The sequence below is a fragment of the Glandiceps talaboti genome, chromosome 15 (assembly GCF_964340395.1).
Source record: "Glandiceps talaboti chromosome 15, keGlaTala1.1, whole genome shotgun sequence".
In the NCBI taxonomy this organism is placed as follows: Eukaryota; Metazoa; Hemichordata; class Enteropneusta; family Spengelidae; genus Glandiceps; species Glandiceps talaboti.
In genome coordinates this window covers 13,718,185-13,732,143 of record NC_135563.1, presented here as the reverse complement: position 1 = coordinate 13,732,143, position 13,959 = coordinate 13,718,185, and the positions used below count along the sequence as shown (strand labels likewise).

At 36.0% G+C, this 13,959-nt stretch overlaps 1 protein-coding gene across 1 annotated transcript in view; it reads left to right on the top strand.

The window, feature by feature from the left end:
- The window catches only part of LOC144446236 (adhesion G protein-coupled receptor A3-like), an 87,966-nt gene extending 79,582 nt beyond the window's left edge, over positions 1 to 8,384 (top strand). Inside the window, exons 11-18 of the mRNA XM_078135988.1 lie at positions 545 to 782; positions 1,579 to 1,783; positions 2,437 to 2,541; positions 3,237 to 3,340; positions 3,615 to 3,754; positions 5,159 to 5,445; positions 6,149 to 6,215; positions 6,812 to 8,384. Of these exons, the coding sequence (XP_077992114.1) occupies positions 545 to 782; positions 1,579 to 1,783; positions 2,437 to 2,541; positions 3,237 to 3,340; positions 3,615 to 3,754; positions 5,159 to 5,445; positions 6,149 to 6,215; positions 6,812 to 8,384 (2,719 nt within the window). The remainder of the gene's footprint in view (positions 1 to 544; positions 783 to 1,578; positions 1,784 to 2,436; positions 2,542 to 3,236; positions 3,341 to 3,614; positions 3,755 to 5,158; positions 5,446 to 6,148; positions 6,216 to 6,811) is intronic.
- The last annotated feature ends 5,575 nt before the right edge of the window (positions 8,385 to 13,959 follow it).

The window sequence follows — 13,959 nt, the reverse complement described above, 5'->3', positions numbered from 1 at the left end:
ACAACTTATTGTATGTAGAAATGTATAGAATCCCTGTGTAATTTGTACTTAGTGTTTCATGAGAATATAAATATCCCAAACACATAATTTTGTACTATTACTAATGTCATAGTGTTGTTTCGGTATTTGGAACTATATATTATAATTATGTTTGTGCATGCTCATGCACTACACTTTCGTGTATGTATGTATGTGTGTGTGTATGTGTGTGTGTATGCGTGTATGTATGGATGGATGGGCGTATGTACTGTATGTATTGATGGATGTGTATGCTGCATTTGCATCCATGTGTATGTGTGTGTGTGTGTGTGTGTGTGTGTGTGTGTATGTATGTGTACAAATGTATGTGTATGTGTATGTGTATGTGTATGTGTGTATTGTGTGCATACATGTATGTATGCATATACACCAATGTGTTGTATGTGTGTATATCCATTATTCATGTGTATTTAATAAGCAGGATGTTTTCAGAGTATATATAAAGTCAGTCAGTCAATCAAATCTCACCAGTGTGTTGTACATTTTATTTATCTAATCATCACAGGATTGTAACAACTCTCGAGAAGTTTGCAGGAGACTCAATATCAGGTCGTGTCCAATTCCGCCATATTGCACCCAACATCGGACTAGAAGCATTTCATGTTGGTCCAAACACATTTGAAGGAAGATGGATAACATGTGCATCTTTAGTACGAGATGGAGGACCTCAATCTGACTATGATGACAATCACTTCAAATGTTCTACTGCCAATATTAATGCTACACAACTGGACCAGCATGAGGTACTATTAATTTTGCATTTGTACTAGCTAACACCTAAGGCAGTGTTTGCCAGAAGACTATATGTAATATATACATTTACAATCAAAGTTGATAATTTTAGGAGTTTTACTTGATGCTTGATCACAGCATGATGATTAAGAAGAAATGTGGGACCTTTGGAAAGCTGAATAATTATGTAAAATAAAAACTATCTCTTAAATCACAGTCCTGCTTTTAAAATGATCCAGGTTGATCATTCAGTGAACAAAACTTAATTTCATCAATCAACAGTGCAATAAAATATCAGAGTCTTCCAATATTTCAACAACTGACAGCCATCTTCATCTAGGAATGAGACCATGACCTAAAAAAAAAGTCATTACTTCAAACCTAAGGTGATGAACCAATTCCCCTGGTTCTCCACCCATAGCAATAGTGGGTACAGATGTGGTAGAGTCGATCCATCATTCCTGTTCAGTGTTCTACTGATATGTATTGACTCAAATATTTCTCTTCTCAACAAATAAGATCGTAGGATTTTTGTAGACAACTTGTTGTAGATATATTCATGTAGTATAAGAGAAAACCAGTTGATAAAGTTGGCTATTCGTCTCTCTACGCAATCTTTTTGTAAGACCCATATACTAATTAAATGTACTACTTCACCTGTGAGGGCGCTGTCTTATTTCTGTCTTGAGAGAACTGTCTCTCACTGGCAAGACAATGATGCTCTTCACTTTTCAGGAAAACCTACAAAAATGTCAAAAGTCACTCATTCTTTCAGTATAATGAATGGGAATATTTTCACTTTTGCAGCCTGTGGAAGCTTCTATAGAATTACCAAGATCATTGTTTGCCAAACTACGTGAAAAGTACAGCATCAGTACAGATAGAACCTACAGACTTCAAGTACTTTTCTATAAGAATGGAAAGTTATTTCCAAACACCGGCAACTCAACAAATTATGCATCCAATAATGGCAGAAAGACAGTCACAACCAGCGTGATATCAAGCAAATTTGGTAAATAACACTTTAATACATCTCAAAGCAGTTACTCTTACATTTCTACTATGAAGGGTACATTTTCATTTTTTTTTTCATATCAAGCAAAGCCTGACACACAATATTGAATGCAAATCATACAATACCTGAATCGCCTACAGCATTGCGAATTGCTGTTTGAATTCCATGTTGGTAGAAAAGAAAAATGAGATTATGAAAATGACATTGATCCTCTGTATTTGTAAAGATCCACAAGTCGGGAAAAACAGGAGTAAATACGGAGTTTGATTAGTTGTATGCATATTGAATATGAGACACCTTTCAATCTGTACTGTGTGGCTTGTGAAAATATTATATCGTATCTGATTGGTTAAGCATAAACATATTATAGCTCATTTCAATACAGTGAAGTTGATTGGCTGGTGAAGAAAAAAAGCCTGCTATCTGATTGGTTGAAAGATAAATTCTATGCCAATAGCTCATGTCAACTGATACAGTGAACATGATTTATAAGAGAAAAACTTAATATCCAATCACTTTAAAGTATGTAAATTATATGCTAATTTCAAGCAAGATGGCGAATATGATTGGCTTGTTAGAACATTATACAAAGTATTTGATTTTTGAATGAATTTCAAGATTTGTGACTTTTCATATTTTGTTTCTAACAGCTGGTTTCAGCCTAGAAAACTTGACAGAACCCATCATCTTAACATTTAGACCTCATCAAGATGGTGCTGAACCAGTAGCCGCATTCTGGAATTTTGAAGCTATTTGTAAGTAAATTGATTTTGTTTTGTAAGCGACTAGTACTAGCAAAACATGACTCGGAGATTCTGACTAAAATGCTGACTGTGTCTGTTCAGTGACCAGTTGAATTCATCCTATGCTTGGTTACTGCCGACCGAAAACTCAAAAAAAAAAAGTTACAAAACATTACTGAGCTGAAGATTTGAGTTATGGACCAGGAAGTAACCATTTTGAGAAAAGAGAGATACATTGTACCGTTATCAGTCAAAGAAACCTACACATTCCCAATAGTAGCATCATTATAGCCTAACCAAAACTTATATGTTTAGACTTTGGTTCATATTAAAGGGGAATGCCACTCCAGGAAGTAGAGACATTTTGGGTTCTATGGGTTCTGGAGTGTCAGTTCAAGACAATGCTACATAGAGTCAGAACATTGTCAGAATAATCCCAACTGTTTGTTCCAAAACTTTTGGTCCATTCAGAATACAGAATATCAACAGTGAAGGAAACTTTGGGAAATTGTCAAAAGAGAGATAGCTTTGGTAGTATCAGTGTTTGTAAAGATGATACATGTGTATGTCAAAATGATCAAACTGAATTTGTTCAAATACAACCATTACTTATGATAAGTAATGTATATGTACAATTTTACAATGCTTTGATGCCATTGGAAACAAGAATATGTAGTTGATTTAACAATTTTGAATTTGTTTATCAGCTGGTCATGGTGCCTGGGATTCCAATGGATGTAAGATTGTACGACGCAATGAAAACATGACAACAGTTGAATGTTCACATCTAACAAATTTTGCCATATTAAAGGTAAGTGTTGATATATAATATATCACTCTGTTGTATAGTGTACATATAAATAAAATAGAGTGTTGAAAGCTCATCTGTGCAAACATTCATTCAGTATTCATATATTTAATTTCATTTTGCACCAAGAAATACTGGTAGTACATATATATGTCGTAACTTCAGAAAACACTGGTGAAGCCATGGTGTTTTTACCTGGTGAAAGCTCTGGTGAGCTAGTAGTATTTCTTGATGTAACAACATTTCTTATCTAATTTCTGTGTTCTTCATTGTACAGGATCTGAATACACCAGACGGTCATATGGAAAAGATGAGTGGATGGAACTCTGGTATTCTTCAACCCATTGTGTATGTAGGCAGTGGTGTGTGTTTAATAGCCATCATGACGACTGTTATGACTTATATCGGCTTTATAAGGTCAGTGTTACCATAGTTACAAATAACATCTACTGACACAATGTCTTTCTCCCAATCATCAGCTTGGGATGATGATAAGTTAAGGTGGAAGTCATACAAAGTTTATAAATTCCAAATTATAGAAATTACAGAATACATGTATTTAAGCTGTTTGAATAATATACTACTACTTACTACAATATTCAAGCAAAACAGTTAAGCATTTTAGACAAGAATTTTTTATCTAAATCATGAACTTTGAAAAGTAGCAAGGTATAAAATTAATTAAGACAACCATATCTATCATAATATATTATATTGATCAGATTGTATTCATAGTATTTATTACATATGTACCAAAGAGTACTTGCAATAGTGCACACTCATAGTAGTTATATCTCGAATCTCGAATACAATGTTTTCAACAAAAGATTATAAATAGGTTGATATTCACAAATGACAGTTTATTTCATATGAAAGTAACAGATACCAATTTATGTGACCATTGTCATGATAGAATACAAACAAGAGATCATTTATTTGTAGAATGTAAGTATACAGAGCGCTTATGGTTGGACATAAATGAACACTTATTTGAACACTTACAAATAACTTTGAATAATTGTAACATTTACTTGGGTGTTCTCAACCATGATGATTATTACATGATCAATTATATTATTTTACAAGCTAAATATTTTCTTTATACTTCCAAGTGTAAAAACAAAATTCCCTCATTTGAAAGTTTTATGAGTATTTTGAAGATTAAATACGAGATAGAAAACATCGCAGTAAAGAAAACTGCAAAGTACGAAAAGTTTGATGCTAAGTGGCAAAAAAATGAACAGAAAGTGAAGCTGACTTTGTAATTTGTTTTTTTCACTATTTTTAGTATCTAGTTTTTGTTGCCAAAGTTTTGTCGTGTATTTCTTTTTCCTTTTTTTTTCTCGTGATATAAATAAAATTAAAAAAAATTGTTAAAATAAAAAAAAAAAATAGTAGTTATATTTGCACTGCAGTGCAATACCGAAAACATTATTGCATACGTACATTCAAATGATGTGCAAATGAGGATGCACTTGTTCATTTACACAGAAGTGTGTGATTGCATAGTGTCATTTTTACAGAAATTTGTTTTTCAGATAAACATATGTAGTACTAACATAACCTCATGCTGCATGAGTTCAAGTGTGGGTACTCAGGTGTATTTGCACTCTTGGGTACAGTGTTTTCTACTGCACTTTCACTGCCTACTCTTGTGAAAGTATGGCCACATAGAGCACTGTAAATACCCCAAGCACACCACACTTGCACTCACACATCATGGGTACTGTCATATAATTACAACACCATCACAACATTTTTGACATCAAATATTTTCATGACAATAATTTCTACATCTTTTTCATCTTCTTTGTTTTGCAGTCAAATTCGTATTTGCAGGAAGAGTGTACACACTCTACTCAACCTGTGCATAAGTCTTATTATGACTGTGGGAACGTTTGCTGGAGGTATTAACAGAACAGAGCCAGAAGTTGTATGTTACATCATAGGTATTGCTATCCATTACTTTACTCTGTGTACACTGGTGTGGATGGCTATTGCAGCTAGAAATCTCAACAGACGACTGTGCAAGAAAGATAAAGTTTTGCCACCTGGAGAACCCCCACCACCACCTAGACCTATGCTGAGATTTTACTTCCTTGGTTGGGGTATGTATCCTATAGTTTTTCTTAATTTAAAGTCTTCTGTTAGTGTGCAACTAGTGATTTCAAGGCACTCACAGACTGTGTGATAATTTGATGTCTTACTGTTACTGGGAATTCTGTATATCTGTTTGAAAAGTGATCTTGTGAGCAGTTCAAGGAAAATATAAATTTTCAGCAAAAACCAAGTTATGCAAATAAATGAGATTGTTTAACATGAACAAGTGTAAGCCACTCCCACATGCTATTTCATGTCAACACTTCCACAACTTTGGAAGTCATTTCCACTTGGCATTTATCAGACTATTGAATAAATGTAGATCAGTCCAATTGCAAAGAATGTACACTTCATGGGAATGGCAACTGTCATTTGTCAGGTGTCTAGCATTTGCCAGCTTCACAGTGGGGGGTCTTATCATTCAGTACCACTGAAAAGAACATTGCTGTGGAGTTTGGAACTAATTCATTTGATCATTGATTGATTGATTGATTGATTGATTGATTGGTTGATTGATTGATTGATTGATTGATTGATTGATTGATTGATTGAATATTTAGTATAATTTTCTTTCTGTGTTTAAATCAAATTACAATTACACCTTACAAAACCACCACTGAATTTCTCTCATTCATTAGGATAAATTGATGTAAGTTTAAATATGAAAAATATACTATTTACAAGCTGAAAATGTATATGTTTTTTTCACAGGCCTTCCAAGTCTTGTTGTCGGAATAAGTGCTGCAGCAGATCTGGAAAAATATGGTGGTTCAGACTAGTAAGTTGTCAAGTTAATGTATAACTATGTTAGCTGTGCTCTTACATTTAGTATTTGTGAAGTTAAAGCCCCTTGATTGGTTCCCCACATCACATGATCTGATGACATCACTATTTAACTTGTAGTTTTCATCTGTTATGTATGGTATGATAATAAAGGTCATGCCACATATCAAACCAAATTCAAATGAACCAATTCTCTGGACACTCCAGCCATCTGCCAGATGTCTATTGCATGGACCCAACTACAAAGTAATATATGAATGGTATGGTTTCTGACATGCTGCACTCGCACCTAGTATGTGCAATAAACTACTATTGGAATTGCAGCAAAATTCTACAGCTAATGCCCTCAGAAAGAATTTAAAGACCTATCTATTCTTCAGCGCCTTCGACTGTACATTGCCTTGATAGGCTACATCATAGTGAAAACGATTGATTGATTGATTGTCGGTCAGTCGGTTGAGTGATTGAGAGAGTGATTGATTGATTGATTGATTGATTGATTGATTGATTGATTGATTGATTGATTGATTGATTGATTGATTGAATGATTGAAATATCTTTAAAATTGTGTCTCTCTTGTTTCTCTTCCAGTTGTTGGTTAGAAATCCAGTCCAACATAGAAAGTAGCCTCCAGATGTTAGCCTTCCTGGCGTTTGTCTCTCTTATGTTTCTCATCAACATCGTCTACTTTGTGAGCACATCAAGGAAACTCCAGACCATGCCAAGGAAGTATGAAGTCAAGCAGATCGAGCAGAATAGAGAGAATGAAAACCAGGAACGAGACTTGCCAGTGACCGATTTGGAATCTTTAGGAACACATACCGCAGCCACGTCCGTCGCTACAAGCTTTCTGGATGCCGAGCACAGCTTTCAGTCTCAGCTACGATCATTGGTATTCATGTTATTCTGTTTCCTAGCAATGTGGGTGTGTGCTGCTATGTCAATAACACAGGAAGACTACCTAAATGTAATGTTCAGTTACAGTTACGGAATAGCTAGTGCTGCATTGGGAATATTCATATTTTCCTATAACTGCGTCATGCGGAATGATGTGCGGCTCAGCTGGCTACGCTGCTGTGGATGTCAGCGTAGAACGCGATACGCTTTCTCTGTGGATTCTGGATCAGCTCTTCAGACTAATGGACAGGTTTATCACCATAAGCAGTCAGCAAGCAGCATTGATTCATCCTTCACCAACAGATCGAACACTACAAATCGATCATATCATTCTAACCCTGTGTACAAAGCGATACCGTCGGGTAGGAAAACAACCAACATGTATGTGGACATTCCTTCACACTCAGCTATGTATACAGATCAGTCATTCAGTACAATAGACAGTAGAACTCACCCCTTTCCAATCCAGGAAAGGCCAAACGGATATCCAGCATACAGATTTATGCACAAAAATAAGAACCGTCCACCAAACTCCAAGTATGGTTCAAGACCACATCACGAATCTCACTCACAAAAACATGTGCTACATAGAGACATGGTGATGAACAGTTTGCCGCGAATCGACAACAGGCCGCAAAGTCGTGGCAGCGTAGCAGATAGTCATTCTAGCTTTCCTGAAAGTTATGCCTCTACAGTGAGAGGAGGACCAAGTCAATATGGTACTGATGCTAAAACACCTTCTAGCATAAATAGCTTCCCAGAGAGACAGAAAGACAGAGATAAAGTGAGGGGGGGATCTTCAAGGGAAGACTGTAGTAAGTCTCATGGTAGTTTGCCTAGAGACTTATCCAAAGACAGTAGTCTTGGGCGGGAGGGGAGAATGACTAGAGAACATTCATCACATAGTATAAAACAAAGGGCTGCCACACCACAGCAAAGTCAGGCTTCAACGCCACAGAGCCCAACTTCAACACTACCAAGCCCTGCTGCAATGCCACAAAGCAGCACTGGAACAACAACACCAGACAGCCCCCAAGAGACACTTGAACTTGCTCCAAGTTGTGAGGAAGTCCCACCACTTAGCAATGGTGATGTTAACTTAGATACTGAGGGTGAAGGTCAGGGTCAGGGTCAGGGTCAGGGTGTCCATAGCAGCAGGGACGACCTTTCATCAGGATCTGATATTGAAACAGGTACAGGCTCAGAGAGCTCCAAAAGTAGAAAAAGGAAAAATTCAGGTACTTGGAAGAAAGAAACCAGTGTATGAATAAAAGAAATATTGTAATAAGTAATTGTAGCACATTTAGTACAATATTTTTTTGCCTGTAATATAAAATTTTGATCCCAAACAACTGAAATGATTGGAGAATCTCATTTTAATTTGGAACTAGAGATGGCACATTGGTGAAATTTCTGTGTACAAAAAAAATGAATGGAAGCTTAGTTGGTAATGTTTTTTAATTGTTAGACACCATTTTATAAGTGTTGTGTTCATCGAACAAATTTTATTTCCAGTGCAATCAGTGTTCTGTACAGGTGGAAGTATTTCACATACTTTGGACTTTTAACAGACATTCTGCTACCAGAAACTGTAATCTCTAGAATACTGTATCATTTTCAAGTAGAAATTTCAGACAAACTTGTAACTTTTTTGGTGTCAAACTTTCTCACTTGGCAATTGAACAACTCCTTGCATTATGCCTTGTTATGAATTGTCAAAAAAGTCTTGAGTCATTTTATGGACCAATTAGGAGTCAGCTTTCATATTCCTTGTTGACAGTATGACCAATCAGGAGTAGTAAATGATTTAAACTGACCTATCAAAAGTCATCTAATATATATGGCTGTTGACCCTGGCCAATCAGAGTGAGCCTATTACTGTGCTGAGTTCCTAAGAATTTGTCTAGCGTGACAACACCAAAGCATGGTGGCTTGAAAAACATGTATTTATTGAAAGGTGTATATCATCGCTCAAAAGCATGTACAGACAACTGCACTATGTTAGCACCGACTACAGTGGTTGAGATTACCTGTAGTTCCTCAATTATCTATCTGCTAACCCCATGTCTCAACAGTGGTTCGTCCCAACCTTCTGGAAACAAACAGATCAAACCATTAATGTTGACATCGGGGGAAGACAAGATGAATGAAACATTGTAAATATTGAGTGGTTTTACATTTTGTCTGGGCAGTCTGTTCCTGATGTTACACCGGTAAAGAGTATAGGGGTTATGTTTTTCCTTTTTGTTTGGAAAAATATTTCACAGAAACTGTTGTACATAATACAGTAACAATCTAACTTTGTACAACATCTGTTATCACTGTCTATTGTTGTGTACATACACTTTCACAAGCCACAAAACTATGATGTCTACCATAAAACATGGTTACAGTGCACTAATTTCGACCCAAAATAAGGTTAAACAAGTGACAACAAAAACAAACACAGAAAATGGGCAGGATATCGATGTACAGATTAAAAAGAAGTGTGCTTTGTTATGTAAATCAGCTGTGATCATGAAAATAGCAAATGATGAGAGGTTGCCACCTTGTATCAATTTTGGCATGTTTTGGTTAAAAAAAAGTCAGCTCTAGTCTCAGTTATCCAGCCTCTCACTGGTGGGGCTCTTCTACGAGACCACCAAATGAGCAAATGAGAGTCCAACTCGCCCACACAGGAAGTATCGACCGGAGCAGTGCATGCTGGGGAATACTTCACATCCAAACGATTTAGGTACTTTCGCGACAAGATATTACTTCTCAAGCATCATACATTTAAACTACAACAAATAGGCCTCGTAAGCCCATTTTTTATGACTTGGAAGAAATGTACTGTGTGACCCCAGTGCAGGGTAGCTGAAACGTGGTTTTCACAGACTCTCGTCTTGGTGGTCTCATAGAAGAGCCTCCCCCCCCCCCCCCCCCCCCCCCCCCCCCCCCAGCGGTGAGAGTTTTGGTAAACAAGACTATGTCAATTCAAAAAGGCCTTTCACAAAGATTGTGATCATTTCCAAGTGTATACATGAACTTAGGGACAATCACATAATGTCACACAAGCTCAATAAACTAACTTTGTGCAACAGAAAACCCTCCCCTAAAGGAACGTTCACAAGTGCAACATCAACACGTTTATATATTATGTAAACCATGCTGAAGTGGTCTCACCACAACAATTGATGCAATGTAGAAACATTATGGTAAATGTATTAAAATACTATCAGCAACCCTTCACTGTAAATAGATTTATAATCAACTTATCAACATCTCAGTAGTAAATACAGAACCTGTTATCATTGAAAGGCATGAAAGTTTTCTAAATTGGGTCAGAATTGCGAAAATGAAGTTCAGCAATCACATCAATGCCAGACCCCCACCCCCTAAACGAATGAAGTTTTCATTTGTAGAGATTGTGCGACATTGTGCGATCGTCCCTTATTTAAAATTATGTCACTTGATAGTAATATATTTCTTCTTACAGTTGAACATTTATTTCTGTCAGCCATAACGTTAATACCTCAACACAAGAACCATTTAATTTCACTCTTTGGATCAACCTAACTGTAGCAGCTATATCAAATGTTTTGTTTTAGTCGGATATTTTGTGTCTAAGAATTTGATATACTAATTAAGAGTACACCAATCTCTTACGTAAGCAAATGTGTAAAAAAGAGAAATTGCAGTATTATTATCCTGGTTTGCATCTCATTTGTGGCACTGTAAGGTTCAAAGTTCAAAGTTCAAAGTTGTTGTCTAGATTGATCAAATAATCATGTACTGCCAGGACCACTGGTCATAAATTTGTAAAAACATTGAGTCTGCTTTCAAAGTCAAAACTTCAGTAGTCTAGGATTGTTTCTTGGAAAGAAATTATTTTCTTTGATGAGGAAGTACAAAGTCAAAGGTGCTGATATCAAGGCAGGGTAAAAAAAATAACTAACTAGAATGTCTTTTTGTCTTTATTTTCTCCAACAGTAACCATCCAATCAGATTCAACTGTACTGTCATGTGATCTGAGACAATCAATGATATTCATGAAAGGTTTCAGAAATGTTCATTGGTTGATTGGTCACTGTGAATAATTTTGGAATCAAATCTAGATGTCTTCTTTTGGTTTCAATCACGGATTTAAAAAAAAGTGTTGGAAGTGTGCTAGTGAAAAGAGTGCATCAGATGAGTTTTAAAAAAGATTATAATAACTATCTCTTTGTTTTTGTCGTTTTCTGTGTTTTAGTCTGTTCACACTCAGCACAAACTTGACACATATCAGTGAAATTCTAGTTGGACTCTGTTTTCTATATTATCCACTGTGCTATATACTTGTACCTTGCAATGCACTTTTTTGAAGCGATCAGAGGTGAGACAGTTATGTACTTTTGATGCTGTGTGTAAGCAAGTGTAAACTTGTTATGTTTTGTACCAAACACTCCGTGGTTTACACACACTGCAATATTTAAGGTGATAAAAAACTGTCAATACCATACAATACCATTGATTTATAATGTTTGTGGCTAAATTGTGGGATACCACACAAGCCCAGTCAATAATTGTGAAAAAATGTCATGTGACACCGACGAGAGGGCAGATTTAGTCAATAACTTGTTTCTCACAAAACATACATTCTTATTACACTTCATATATCAACTGAGAATACAATCAACCATGTTATGGTTTGGTTTGAATTCAGTCAAAGACAGCAAATCTTTGATTGCTCTGTCATTTTCATCCACCATTTCAAGTCACAAGCAACCATTTGTATTTTTTTCAAAATAATTTTCCACCAGTGGTACTATTTTATACTTCATTGTACACATCTGTACTGCCATCTCTCGTGATAAGCATTTGTACATGTTTAATTTGAGAGGTGCCTAAACATTAATGCTCTGGTATTAATCAGGCAATATTTGAAATTGTTCAACTCTAGCTGTGACCTGTTGAAATGTTTATTACACAAACCAGTGAGTAAATATTCCCCAAACTTAACCATTCAGCCCTTTGGATGGACATGTACACTAGCTCTAGTGTATATTTATCTGTTTGTCCCAAAATAACCACTTTCAAAACACTGTCACACAATTACCTCAGCAATTTAAAGAGTTATTTGATATTTGTAAAGTTAAAAATTGATAATTATTTGATATTCTTTGCTACTTCCACAATGTAGAATGGTTACAAAATCTTTCTCAGCTCATTTCACCTACCCCTCTACACGTCAATCTCATATCAACTACCCCATTACATGTCAATCTCATTTCACCTACCCTCTACATCAATCTCATTTCACCTACCCCTGTCCTTCATTATTTCAACTACCCCTCTACTTACCAAACTTCATTTCAACTACCCCGCTAAATGTCAATATTCATTTCAACTACCCCTCTACATGAGTTTTCATTTCAACTACCCCTGTACATATGCCAATCTTTGCTACTACCCCCTCTTCATGTCAGTCGTCATTTCAACTACCCCTCTACATCACAATCTCATTTCAACTACCCCTCTACATCACAATCTCATTTCAACTACCCCTCTACCTGTCCATTTTAGTTTACCAATTCCTATGTGCTTGTCAGTCCCATTACAGCTACCCCTCCTTTCCCAGACCATTTCCTTTCAACTACCCAACAATGCCATCTTTAACTACCTCTCTTTCATAGCATTGCTCATTTCAGATGCTCCAAAATTTGTCAACCGTACTATTTTTATAGTATAGTAGCAACAATTCCTTTTTTACAGCTGACCACAGCAACTCTCTCAATAAGCACACGCATCAGCCATTACCAAGAACGTTTGCATAAATTTGCAAATTAAAATATCACAAAAATCACCAGTGTAAAAAATGACCAGCTTGTGTCAAAACAATAGATGATGTTGTAAATACTATAGGTAACCAACTCAAACTATGAAATAGGTCTTGTTTTCAAAGAAACTCAACAAACCAATGTAATATTTGTTTCAAGAACTTTTAAATATGAATGTCGGATAAATATTTATAACGTGTTTTTTATTACATATGAAGGAATGACGATGTTTTACTGGAAGATTACTGTACGTAGTTACTGTAAGTGCGATACATTTGATGTAGAAGCTGTGAACTTTGCCCGATGTAGTTCATTTGTATGCTGTTAATAAAGAAGGGTGCACAGTGTCAAGAATTTTGCACTTCAGAATAATGTCTTTTAATGTTATTTTGTAGAAATATTAAAGTGCAAAGTCTATTTAAAAGTGACAACTGTTGTAGCATCTACTCCTGTGGATGTGAGAAGTATGTGATTGAGGCAAATGTTAGAAGACTGTGCCATGGTGTTGATACAAAGTATTCTCTCTGCAAAGTGTATATAAAAGTGACAACTGTTGTAGCATCTAGTCCTGTGTATGTGAGAAGTATGTGTTTGAGGCAAATGTTAGAAGACCATGCCATGGTGTTGATGATGAGAATTATTCTCTCCTGTATATTTATTGCACACTTAATATCGTTGTCTACTTGTTCTTCATTCAGTCACCTTCTTCAATACTGATCCAGGACAAAATTATCAGCATCATAAACCAGTCCTCTTTTCACCACTGTCCGAAACGTACTACATATTTTGTTGCTTCAGCAGAAATATTTCCCTTGGCTTGCGAGAATGGTGATTATTTGTAATTACAATGTGATAAAATTGTTTACTACTGAATTATGCCCATGATTGATAGATTTCCCATAATGCATCATGCAAGAGGATGGGTTTGTGAGTTCTCTTTTGAGCTACATGTCTTCTATTCTTTACTCACCTCACAGTGCTCTGTTAATAAGCTCGTCAGGGTTTTTGGACAGTTGGGGGCAAAAAACTTCCAAAAAACGCATT